Consider the following 12,537-nt stretch of genomic DNA (forward strand, 5'->3'; position numbering starts at 1 on the left):
ACATGTCTGCTGCCAGCTGTCTGCTGTCTGAAGATCAGTTCCTGTGCTCCATCTGTCTGGAGGTCTTCACTGATCCAGTCTCCACACCATGTGGACACAACTTCTGCAAATGCTGCATCACTCAACACTGGGACAGTAACGTCCTGAGTGTGTGTGTCCTCTGTGTAACAAGATGTTCTGCAAAAGACCTGAGCTGAAGGTCAACACTTTCATATCTCAGATGGCCGCTGAGTTCAGACAGTCGACTCAAAAGGAAGCCAGCAGAAGATCAGAGGAACCAGCTGCTAAACCAGGAGAAGTTCAGTGTGACGTCTGCACTGGAACCAAACTAAAGGCCATCAAGTCCTGCCTGAAGTGTGAGGCCTCCTACTGTGAGACTCATCTGGAGCCTCATCTGACAGCAGCACGCCTGAGGTCACACCAGCTGATCCATCCTGTGGACAACCTGGAGGACAGGATGTGTAAGAAGCACAATGAAACTCTGAAGCTCTTCTGCAGGACCGACCAGACCTGTGTGTGCTCACTCTGTCCTGTTTTAGACCACAAGAACCATGAGTTTGTTCCTCTGGAAGAAGAATATGAAGGAAAGAAGACGGAGCTGGAGAAGATGGTGGCTGAACTTCAGCAGAAGATCCAGCTGACACTACTGAAGATCCAGGAGATGAAACAGTCAGCAAAGCTCAGCAGGGAAGCTGCAGACAGAGAGAGAGCAGATGGAGATCAGGTCTTCATCGCTCTGAAGCAGCTTGTGAAGAAAATCCAGGCCGACTTTAGGAAGACCATGGCGGAGAAGCAGAGGAGCACAGAGACACAGACTGAAGACCTCATCAAGGAGCTGCAGCAGGAAGTCTCTGGGCAGAGAGAGAGAACTGCTGATGTGGAGAAGCTCCTACTCTCTGAAGATCACCTCCACCTCCTCCAGAGCTTCTCATCCATCAGCTCTGCTCCTCCCACCAAGGACTGGACACAGGTCAGAGTCCAGCAAAGGTCACATGAGGGGAGTGTGGTGAAAGCTGTGGCTCAGCTGGAGGAGACCATCAGTAAGGAGGTGAAGAAGCTGCAGGAGAAGGTGGAGCTGAGGAGGATCCAGCAGTTTGCAGTGGACGTGACACTGGATCCTGATACAGCTAATCCTATACTCATCCTGTCTGATGATGAGAAACAAGTTCACCGTGGTGATGTGAGGAAGAATCTCCCAGACAACCCACAGAGATTTGATCCATGTATTGGTGTTTTAGCAAAGCAGAGTTTCTCCTCTGGAAGATTTTACTTTGAGGTTCAGGTCAAAGGAAAGACAGCATGGACTTTAGGAGTGACCAGAGAGACGAGCAACAGGAAGGGAGTCTTCACACTGAGCCCTCAGGAAGGTTACTGGACTGTAGGGTTGAGGAAAGTAGATAAGTACAAAGCTTATGATGACTCTCTTGTCCCTCTGAGTCTGGAGTCAAAGCCAGAGAAGGTGGCCGTGTTTGTGGACTATGAGGAGGGTCTGGTCTCCTTCTGTGATGTGGATGCTGCAGCTCTGATCTTCTCCTTCACTGGCTGCTCCTTCACTCATAAGCTCCTCCCATACTTTAATCCGGGGTATCATCATGATGGTATGAACTCCTCCCCTCTGATCATCTGAGCTGTCAGTCACTCTGCCTAACCTGCAGAAGTTTACATGAAACGTTTCTGTGGTTTAAGGGAACTAAAGTACAAAGGATCAGCTGATCTTCCCTCTTTACTTTGTCTTTTCTTCACATTCTGATGACATCATATTTGTTTCTGGTTGCTTCTTACTGCTGTAACACAACAATTTACTCACACTGATCTAAGAATTGTGATTACTGTTCATCAATAAATCAATCAGAAGCTTTTAGTAAAGTCTTGTCATGTAAGTGTGATCAATGAAAAGGTTTGTTTGATCCTGTAAATATCACAAATGTTGGGTTGTGGTTTATGAATGGACTGAATTCTGTCTTTGATCTTTGTACCAAAAACAATAATAAAGTTGGGATGAGGTCATGTCAGCTGTTTTCATGTTTGGTATCAAATCTGAAAACATGTTTGACTTTCAGGTTTTAGTGCAGAGCTCTGTTCATGTAAGACTGTATCTGTAATCTAATAAACAAAACCAGAGCTTTCCAATCATGTTTAACCCTTTAATCCATGCTGTTTCAATCACACATATAAGCACAGAGGGGAGTTTAAAAGTGTCAAATGCTGCACTGAGTTTTAGTTGTAGATGATTCTCAAGCCCTTTGCTGCTGACTACATAACAAAAGTGAAATAGTGGAAATGGTACAAGTAGGCGGGGCTAAAGAAGGCTACAATAAATATCAAACATCCTCTGTTCCTCTCTCATTACCTCCAGTGATCTCTCTCTCTCTCTCCCTCTCTCTCTCTCTCTCTGTGTTCTCTGTGGTGGAGTCGTCCTCCATCTGGACTTTAGATGCATTTAAGCTCTGTAGGAAAGCGGCATGTGGCTTTGATCTCCATCTCTGTCACATATCTGATTTACTCATGTTCTCCTTCTCTCCATGTACCGATGCTTTGTGGTCAAAGTGTGATAGGAATAAGAAGTCTGGTGTGAGAAGCAGCAGCCTAGAAACCTAGCTGGGGAGTTGAGACCAAGCCTAGAGATCTGAGCGTTCTTCATGTCTGACTGTTGTGTTATGTTTCCACCTTATTGCTCTTCTCCTAACCCCCTGGTTGCTCTGTAAAGTCTCAGTTTATTATTTATGGCAAACTGTAGATAATCTAGTGAGAAGGATCATGTTGTGTGATTAAACAGCAGCATCATACAGTGAAAGGGAAATCAAAGTTTATTCAGCATTTAAAGACATTTATGGCTGACTGGTTGATCATTGAAGGGGCCGTTCACACTTTGTGCGTTAGACAAAAAACACTTTGTGATGATACCTTTCACCATGGCACAATGAGTAGTGTGTGTGTGTGTGTGTGTGTGTGTGTGTGGGGGGGGGGGGGGGGGGGGGGGGGGGGGTGTTAGCCCTTACTGTGGTCAAATAGAAAACTCATTTCCTGTTTGTCCCTCTGCAATTTTACCATACCTTTTTAAAAAATTTAGTAGATTGAATGTAAAAACAGCTACAGTCAAGCTGCTCAGCTTCAACACACACACATATATTACAGTGTTATAACCTACTGTTCCTCTGGCTGACAAGGACAAGAATATATCAAATAATATCTTCCTCTTTCATTTAAAAATATTTACAAATCAAGTAAAATTGCACAAAAGGGATGAGTCGGTTTATAAAGATGCAATGTAGGAACAGACAGAGACAGAAGGTAAACAATCAGCGTGCATGTGAGGGAGACACAAGAAGAGAACACACATCTGAACGCATTAAGACTTGTGTGTGTGTGTGTGTGACTCTCACTGCCAGTTTAGACGTCTCCAGTTTCAGATCCCAGTTCTAAGAGTCTACAGAGTTTGGTGGGTTCATCGTTTCTTTAAAAGAGAATAGAGCACAGAGAAAACTCCTTGATGGTGCATTCAAGGAAGCTCAGGCACCAGAGGAAAGTACGCACATCACACTTGTAAGAGCAGGAATGGGGATTTGTTTTTGTTTGTTTCTTTTTCCTGAACCCCATCTCCCCATCATGATGACCAGTTCCTCTTAAACGGCCTCATGTCTCTATAAACTATCATCAAACAGCCAGATGTCTTTATAACAATACCATACTCGTGTTTACATTTCATTTTCTGTCCATGAAGCTGCAGCTTTCTCTAGTTTCTGATGAAGGTACCATTAAGAGTGAATGAGAAAGGAGCATGTTTCAGATGCTGGTCAGAATCAGATGGTAGAAAGGAAACGTTGTGTCAAACGAGGCAGGAAGAAGCAGCGTTCACCTCAGGGTTGTGTGTTTGTAGCTGAGGCGGAAAGATACGCACACATCCCATCATGCATTTCCACACAGAATGCAGAGAGACGGCAGGCACGTTGTCCAGACTGTGGTCAAGGAGAGCACCAAAGCTTTCCTCTCACCTCCACACACACACACACACACATACAGAGACACAAACACACAGAAAATTGGCTCTAAGCATTGCTGGAGTTGGATGTGTGAGCAAAGCAGGGAGACATGTCTCTTCCCACTGAGTTGTAGTCAGTCACTTTGTTGTGAGGACCTCATGTGTCTCAGTACTCCACAGTCACTGCTTTGGTCTTGAGGTATTCCATGAGAGCGTCTTCTCCTGTGGACCACAACAGAACAGAACAACACAGATCAGTCAACTCCTACAAACTGCGCAAAGTTACAGAGACAGAGAGGACAGAGAGGCAAATCAAAGACAGCTAGAGACCCAGTCAACCTTATAGTGAGTGTTTAATTCACTCCCACTGCAATATTAACTTCCATAATCACATACAGAGACCCTTGGTTAGAGAAACTGTCATTCTTAAAGCAGGTAGCTCCTCTGCTCACTTTCACTAGGACATACATATAGATATACAGTAATGTTGATTATGATGTTCAAATGATGTAGATGTAGACAACTCTAACTGTTGTAAGAATGAGAGTTCACAACTTAACCCTAACCAAAGAAATGGGCTACAAAAGGTTGGAAAGTGCCTCAAAATGCCAAAGATGGCACACAAATCAGACTTTTCATTAATATGAGGAGGTTTTAAGTTTAAACAAGATTCAAACTCCTAACATCCTTTAGCTCAGTTACGTTTTTGCTTTTCTAAGAAGCATCGTATTCATTATTTCATCCTCTTCCCCATCATTCATCCATTTTCACACCACTGCTCACTGAGATTGTTGCCGAAGCCCGACTGCTCAAAGCTCTCAAAAGGTGAAGCCAGGTCTGTATTGTTGTAGGTGTTGGTCCTCCACACCAGTGAACACTGTGGGCTCCATGAAGAAGCCTGCAGAGAGATGGGACCACTGTAGTTATCCTGATGTTAAAAATGATTGTGTTAAAGCTTTAAGAATAAGGAGGAGAAAGACCAAACACATCATAATCCATCATACAACACAAATAATTTGATTGTATTTGGAATGCAAACTGTAAAAAAAATGAAATCTGATTCTGCAAATGAACTACATGTCAATAGAATATGTATCTAATAACACATATGTTTCATGATGATCAGAATGAGAGAGATAATACATTACCATCATTTTGGCAGATGCTTTTATCCAAAGCGACTTACATTACATTACTAACCATTAGAGAGGGGGGAGCAATTGAGGATTCAGCGCCTTGCTCAGGGGCACCTCTGCAGGGACTCGAACCAGCCAACCTCCGGTTTCCAAGCCCAAGCTCTACCCACTGAGCTGCTGCTTCCCTTACATATTAAGACAAAACCTTGGGATATTACAGTAAATATCAAACATCCTCTGTTCCTCTCTCATTACCTCCAGTGATGTCTCTCTCTCTCGCTCTCTCTGTGTTCTCTGTGGTGGAATCGTCCTCCATCTGGACTTTAGATGCATTTAAGCTCTGTAGGAAAGCGGCACGTGTCTTTGATCTCCATCTCTGTCACATATCTGATTTACTCATGTTCTCCTTCTCTCCATGTACCGATGCTTTGTGGTCAAAATGTGATAGGAATAAGAAGTCTGGTGTGAGAAGCAGCAGCCTAGAAACCTAGCTGGAGAGTTGAGACCAAGCCTAGAGATCTGAGCGTTCTTCATGTCTGACTGTTGTGTTATGTTTCCACCTTATTGCTCTTCTCTTAACCCCAGGTTGCTCTGTAAAGTCTCAGTTTATCATTTATGGATAATCTAGTGAGAACGATCATTTCACAGACAAACAATCCAAAAACTTTGCATCATGTGTAAGTCTGTAAAAAGGAAGAACCTTCCTCCAAACCTGCTGGAGGAAGAGAAGCAGCAACAACAGCTACAGGAGGAGGAGGAGCAACAACAGCTACAGGAGGAGGAGGAGGAGGAGGAGCAACAAAAGAGGAGGAAGCAGAAGCTGCAACGTCATATTCCTGAAACGAAAGTCAGTCAGTCAGAGTCCAGCAGTGCCTCCACTGAAGCACAAGAGAAGCCAGAGGATCAGAAGTTTGTCCAAGTTTGTCTCTGCAGCGTCTCTGCAGCGTCTCAGCCAAACTCTGGTGAGTGCAGACAGAATCTTGTCAGTTTCAGCAGCAGCATGAGGTCCAGGCTGAGCTGCTCTCACACGTCTCACTTCACTGCTTCAGTCTTAAAGGCTTGGCTCTGGTTCACACACGTTGGTGTTTGTAAACACACGGCAGTTTTTACCGTCAGAGCAAGAAAACAGCGTCAGGAAGTGTGTGTTTAGCTGCGTCAGTGAGTCTCAGCACTGAGCCGCACAGACGGCAACAGGAAGTGAAGTGAGTGCAGTCTGTATTTATGGTGACCTCATTAAAAGTTCAGCTCCAGAGTGAAAAGGGAAACTTTAAAGTCAAACAGTCTGAATAGAACTAAAGAGACAATAGCTTCATGTCCAGATCAATACACAATCAATCCTCATGAAACTGAGCCTGAAGCTGAGCCTGAAGTCTTTTCATGACGTTTCCTTGAGCGCCCCCTCAGGACAAACCCCAGTCTGCTCATAATATCCATCAAGAACAAAGTCGTCTCTCCTGTTTCACTCTGACATGAACTTCAGGAGCTTTAAGACTTCCAGACTCTTCATCCTGCTCAACAATCAGTGTTTGTGTCTCCAGAGATGTTTTCACTCATGTTCTCTTCTGTTCTCAGTTTGTAGACATGTCTGCTGCCAGCTGTCTGCTGTCTGAAGATCAGTTCATGTGCTCCATCTGTCTGGAGGTCTTCACTGATCCAGTCTCCACAACATGTGGACACAACTTCTGCAAAAGGTGCATCACTAAACACTGGGACAGTAACGTCCTGTGTGTGTGTCCTCTGTGTAAGAAGCTTTATGACAGAAGACCTGAGCTAGAGGTGAACACGTTCATATCTCAGATGGCCGCTGTGTTCAGACAGTCGACTCCAAAGGAAGCCAGCAGAAGATCAGAGGAACCAGCTGCCAAACCAGGAGAAGTTCAGTGTGACTTCTGCACTGGAACCAAACTAAAGGCCATCAAGTCCTGCCTGAAGTGTGAGGCCTCCTACTGTGAGACTCATCTGGAGCCTCATCTGACAGCAGCACGCCTGAGATCACACCAGCTGATCCATCCTGTGGACAACCTGGAGGACAGGATGTGTAAGAAGCACAAGAAACCTCTGGAGCTCTTCTGCAAGACCGACCAGACCTGTGTGTGCCTCATCTGTCCTGTTTTAGACCACAAGAACCATGAGTTTGTTCCTCTGGAAGAAGGATATGAAGGAACGAAGTCTGAGCTGGAGAAGATGGTGGCTGAACTTCAGCAGAAGATCCAGCTGACACTACTGAAGATCCAGGAGATGAAACAGTCAGCAAAGCTCAGCAGGGAAGCTGCAGGCAAGGAGAGAGCAGATGGAGATCAGGTCTTCATTGCTCTGAAGCAGCTTGTAGAGAAAATCCAGGCCAACTTCAGGAAGACCGTGGAGGAGAAGCAGAGGAGCACAGAGAAACAGACTGAAGGCATCATCAAGGAGCTGCAGCAGGAACTCTCTGGGCAGAGAGAGAGAGCTGCTGATGTGGAGAAGCTCCTACTCTCTGAAGATCACCTCCACCTCCTCCAGAGCTTCTCATCCATCAGCTCTGCTCCTCCCACCAAGGACTGGACACAGGTCAGTGTCCATCAAAGGTCACATGAGGGGAGTGTGGTGAAAGCTGTGGCTCAGCTGGAGGAGACCATCAGTAAGGAGGTGAAGAAGATGCTGAAGAAGGTGGAGCTGAGGAGGATCCAGCAGTTTGCAGTGGACGTGACTCTGGATCCTGATACAGCTCATCCTAAACTCATCCTGTCTAATGATGACAAAAAAGTTTACTGTGGTAATGTGAGGAAGAAGCTCCTAGACAACCCACAGAGATTTAATAGATATGGTGGTGTTTTAGCAAAGCAGAGTTTCTCCTCTGGAAGATTTTACTTTGAGGTTCAGGTCAAAGGAAAGACAGCGTGGACTTTAGGAATGACCAGAGAGACGAGCAAGAGGAAGGGAGACTTCACGCTGAGCCCTCAGGAAGGTTACTGGACTGTAAGGTTGTGTAATGTAGATGGGTACAAAGCTTATGATGACTCTCCTGTCCCCTTGAGTCTAAAGTCAAAGCCAGAGAAGGTGGGCGTGTTTGTGGACTATGAGGAGGGTCTGGTCTCCTTCTATGACGTGGATGCTGCAGCTCTGATCTTCTCCTTCACTGGCTGCTCCTTCACTCATAAGCTCCTCCCATTTTTCGATTCTGGGCTCTCTTTATTTTGGAGTTGCTCCGCCCCTCTGATCATCTCAGCTGTCAGTCACTCTGCCTAACCTGCAGAAGTTTACATGAAACGTTTCTGTGGTTTAAGGGAACTAAAGTACAAAGGATCAGCTGATCTTCCCTCTTTACTTTGTCTTTTCTTCACATTCTGATGACATCATATTTGTTTCTGGTTGCTTCTTACTGCTGTAACACAACAATTTACTCACACTGATCTAAGAACTGTGATTACTGTTCATCAATAAATCAATCAGAAGCTTTTAGTAAAGTCTTTGCATGTAAGTGTGATCAATCAAAAGGTTTGATTGATCTCTGTAAATATCACAAATGTTGGGTTGTGGTTTATGAATGGACTGAATTCTGTCTTTGATCTTTGGAACAAAAACAATAATAAAGTTGGGATGAGGTCATGTCAGCTGTTTTCATGTTTGGTATCAAATCTGAAAACATGTTTGACTTTCAGGTTTTAGTGCAGAGCTCTGTTCATGTAAGACTGTATCTGTAATCTAATAAACAAAACCAGAGCTTTCCAATCATGTTTAACCCTTTAATCCATGCTGTTTCAATCACACATATAAGCACAGAGGGGAGTTTAAAAGTGTAAAATGCTGCACTGAGTTTTAATTGTAGATGATTCTCAAGCCCTTTGCTGCTGACTACATAACAAAAGTGAAATAGTGGAAATGGTACAAGTAGGCGGGGCTAAAGAAGGCCACAGTAAATATCAAACATTCCTCTGTTCCTCTCTCATTACCTCCAGTGATGTCTCTCTCGCTCTCTCTCTGTTCTCTGTGGTGGAATCGTCCTCCATCTGGACTTTAGATGCATTTAAGCTCTGTAGGAAAGCGGCACGTGGCTCTGATCCCCATCTCTGTCACATATCTGATTTACTCATGTTCTCCTTCTCTCCATGTACCGATGCTTTGTGGTCAAAGTGTGATAGGAATTAGAAGTCTGGTGTGAGAAGCAGCAGCCTAGAAACCTAGCTGGGGAGTTGAGACCAAGCCTAGAGATCTGAGCGTTCTTCATGTCTGACTGTTGTGTTATGTTTCCACCATATTGCTCTTCTCTTAACCCCCAGGTTGCTCTGTAAGGTCTCAGTTTATCATTTATGGCAAACTGTAGATAATCTAGTGAGAACGATCATTTCACAGACAAACAATCCAGAAACTTTGCATCATGTGTAAGTCTAAAAAGGAAGAACCTTCCTCCAAACCTGCTGGAGGAAGAGAAGCAGCAACAACAGCTACAGGAGGAAGAGGAGGAGGAGAAACAACAAAAGAGGAGGAAGCAGAAGCTGCAACGTCATATTCCTGAAACGAAAGTCAGTCAGTCAGAGTCCAGCAGTGCCTCCACTGAAGCACAAGAGAAGCCAGAGGATCAGAAGTTTGTCCAAGTTTGTCTCTGCAGCGTCTCTGCAGCGTCTCAGCCAAACTCTGGTGAGTGCAGACAGAATCTTGTCAGTTTCAGCAGCAGCATGAGGTCCAGGCTGAGCTGCTCTCACACGGCTCACTTCACTGCTTCAGTCTTAAAGGCTTGGCTCTGGTTCACACACGGTGTTTGTAAACACACGGCAGTTTTTACCGTCAGAGCAAGAAAAGAGCGTCAGGAAGTGTGTGTTTAGCTGCGTCATTGATTCTCACCACTGAGCCGCACCCACAGCAAAAGGAAGTGAAGTGAGTGCAGTCTGTAGTCATGGTGACCTCATTAAAAGGCAAAGTTCAACTCCAACTTTAAAGTCAAACAGTCTGAATAGAACTAAAGGGACAAAAGCTTCATGTCCAGATCAATACACAATCAATCCTCATGAAGCTGAGCCTAAAGCTGAGCCTGAAGTCTTTTCATGACGTTTCCTTGAGCGCCCCCTCAGGACAAACCCCAGTCTGCTCATAATATCCATCAAGAACAAAGTCGTCTCTCCTGTTTCACTCTGACATGAACTTCAGGAGCTTTAAGACTTCCAGACTCTTCATCCTGCTCAACAATCAGTGTTTGTGTCTCCAGAGATGTTTTCACTCATGTTCTCCTCTGTTCTCAGTTTGTAGACATGTCTGCTGCCAGCTGTCTGCTGTCTGAAGATCAGTTCCTGTGCTCCATCTGTCTGGAGGTCTTCACTGATCCAGTCTCCACACCATGTGGACACAACTTCTGCAAAAGGTGCATCACTAAACACTGGGACAGTAACGTCCAGTGTGTGTGTCCTCTGTGTCAGAAGCTTTATGACAGAAGACCTGAGCTAGAGGTGAACACGTTCATATCTCAGATGGCCGCTGAGTTCAGACAGTCGACTCAAAAGGAAGCCAGCAGAAGATCAGAGGAACCAGCTGCCAAACCAGGAGAAGTTCAGTGTGATGTCTGTACTGGAACCAAACTAAAGGCCATCAAGTCCTGTCTGAAGTGTGAGGCCTCCTACTGTGAGACTCATCTGGAGCCTCATCTGACAGCAGCACGCCTGAGATCACACCAGCTGATCCTTCCTGTGGACAACCTGGAAGACAGGATGTGTAAGAAGCACAGGAAACCTCTGGAGCTCTTCTGCAAGACCGACCAGACCTGTGTATGCTCACTCTGTCCTGCTTTAGACCACAAGAACCATGAGTTTGTTCTTCTGGAAGAAGGATATGAAGGAAAGAAGTCTGAGCTGGAGAAGATGGTGGCTGAACTTCAGCAGAAGATCCAGCTGACACTACTGAAGATCCAGGAGATGAAACAGTCAGCAAAGCTCAGCAGGGAAGCTGCAGACAGAGAGAGAGCAGATGGAGATCAGGTCTTCACCAATCTGAAGCAGCTTGTGGAGAAAATCCAGGCCGACTTCAGGAAGACCATGGAGGAGAAGCAGAGGAGCACAGAGAAACAGACTGAAGGCATCATCAAGGAGCTGCAGCAGGAACTCTCTGGGCAGAGAGAGAGATCTGCTGATGTGGAGAAACTCCTACTCTCTGAAGATCACCTCCACCTCCTCCAGAGCTTCTCATCCATCAGCTCTTCTCCTCCCACCAAGGACTGGACACAGGTCAGAGTCCATCAAAGGTCACATGAGGGGAGTGTGGTGAAAGCTGTGGCTCAGCTGGAGGAGACCATCAGTAAGGAGGTGAAGAAAAGGCAGGAGAAGGTGGAGCTGAGGAGGATCCAGCAGTTTGCAGTGAACGTGACACTGGATCCTGATACAGCTCATCCTCAACTCATCCTGTCTGAAGATGAGAAACAAGTTTACTGTGGTGATGTGAGGAAGAAGCTCCAAGACAAACCACAGAGATTTGAAAGATGGTGGACTGTTTTAGCAAAGCAGAGTTTCTCCTCTGGAAGATTTTACTTTGAGGTTCAGGTCAAAGGAAAGACAGCGTGGACTTTAGGAGTGACCAGAGAGACGAGCGAGAGGAAGGGAGGCATCACACTGAGCCCTCAGGAAGGTTACTGGACTGTAAGGTTGTGGGATGTAGATAAGTACAAAGCTTATGATGACTCTCCTGTCCCTCTGAGTCTAAAGTCAAAGCCAGAGAAGGTGGGCGTGTTTGTGGACTATGAGGAGGGTCTGGTCTCCTTCTATGACGTGGATGCTGCAGCTCTGATCTTCTCCTTCACTGGCTGCTCCTTCACTCATAAGCTCCTCCCATTGGTCAATCCGGAGCTGAATCATGATGGTACAAACTCCGCCCCTCTGATCATCTGAGCTGTCAGTCACTCTGCCTAACCTGCAGGAGTTTACATGAAACGTTTCTGTGGTTTAAGGGAACTAGAGTACAAAGGATCAGCTGATCTTCCCTCTTTACTTTGTCTTTTCTTCACATTCTGATGACATCATATTTGTTTCTGGTTGCTTCTTACTGCTGTAACACAACAATTTACTCACACTGATCTAAGAACTGTGATTACTGTTCATCAATCAATCAATGAGAAGCTTTTAGTAAAGTCTTTGCATGTAAGTGTGATCAATTGATTGATCTCTGTAAATATCCCAAATGTTGGGTTGTGGTTTATGAATGGACTGAATTCTGTCTTTGATCTTTGTACCAAAAACAATAATAAAGTTGGGATGAGGTCATGTCAGCTGTTTTCATGTTTGGTATCAAATCTGAAAACATGTTTGACTTTCAGGTTTGAGTGCAGAGCTCTGTTCATGTAAGACTGTATCTGTAATCTAATAAACAAAACCAGAGCTTTCCAATCATGTTTAACCCTTTAATCCATGCTGTTTCAATCACACATATAAGCACAGAGGGGAGTTTAAAAGTGTCAAATGCTGCACT

The 12,537-nt window shown here is 45.1% G+C and overlaps 3 protein-coding genes and 1 long non-coding RNA gene across 4 annotated transcripts; 3 read left to right on the top strand and 1 right to left on the bottom strand.

The window, feature by feature from the left end:
* LOC143013777 (E3 ubiquitin-protein ligase TRIM39-like) lies at nt 1-1,964 on the top strand. Its single transcript, XM_076167454.1, has one exon. The coding sequence runs from the start codon at nt 173-175 to the stop codon at nt 1,625-1,627; it is 1,455 nt and encodes a 484-aa protein (XP_076023569.1). The 5' UTR covers nt 1-172; the 3' UTR covers nt 1,628-1,964.
* A 1,367-nt stretch (nt 1,965-3,331) lies between these two features.
* On the bottom strand, nt 3,332-4,888 carry LOC143013789 (uncharacterized). The gene is made up of 2 exons (XR_012965218.1): nt 4,763-4,888; nt 3,332-4,201 (listed from the first exon to the last, which is right to left on the bottom strand). It is a non-coding gene; the product is annotated as an uncharacterized LOC143013789 (long non-coding RNA).
* A 1,048-nt stretch (nt 4,889-5,936) lies between these two features.
* Nucleotides 5,937-8,700, top strand: LOC143013784 (E3 ubiquitin-protein ligase TRIM39-like). Its single transcript, XM_076167461.1, has 2 exons — nt 5,937-6,077; nt 6,688-8,700. Exon 2 carries the CDS (start codon nt 6,697-6,699, stop codon nt 8,338-8,340), a length of 1,644 nt encoding a protein of 547 aa, XP_076023576.1. The 5' UTR covers nt 5,937-6,077; nt 6,688-6,696; the 3' UTR covers nt 8,341-8,700.
* Nucleotides 8,701-9,639: 939 nt separating this feature from the next.
* LOC143013794 (E3 ubiquitin-protein ligase TRIM39-like) lies at nt 9,640-12,455 on the top strand. The gene is made up of 2 exons (XM_076167472.1): nt 9,640-9,729; nt 10,329-12,455. Exon 2 carries the CDS (start codon nt 10,338-10,340, stop codon nt 11,958-11,960), a length of 1,623 nt encoding a protein of 540 aa, XP_076023587.1. The 5' UTR covers nt 9,640-9,729; nt 10,329-10,337; the 3' UTR covers nt 11,961-12,455.
* Nucleotides 12,456-12,537: the final 82 nt, after the last annotated feature.

Source organism: Genypterus blacodes, unplaced genomic scaffold (genome assembly GCF_046128005.1).
Source record: "Genypterus blacodes isolate CSIRO-AG114 ecotype Tasmania unplaced genomic scaffold, CSIRO-AGI_Gbla_v1 ptg000158l_1, whole genome shotgun sequence".
Lineage (NCBI taxonomy): Eukaryota > Metazoa > Chordata > Actinopteri > Ophidiiformes > Ophidiidae > Genypterus > Genypterus blacodes.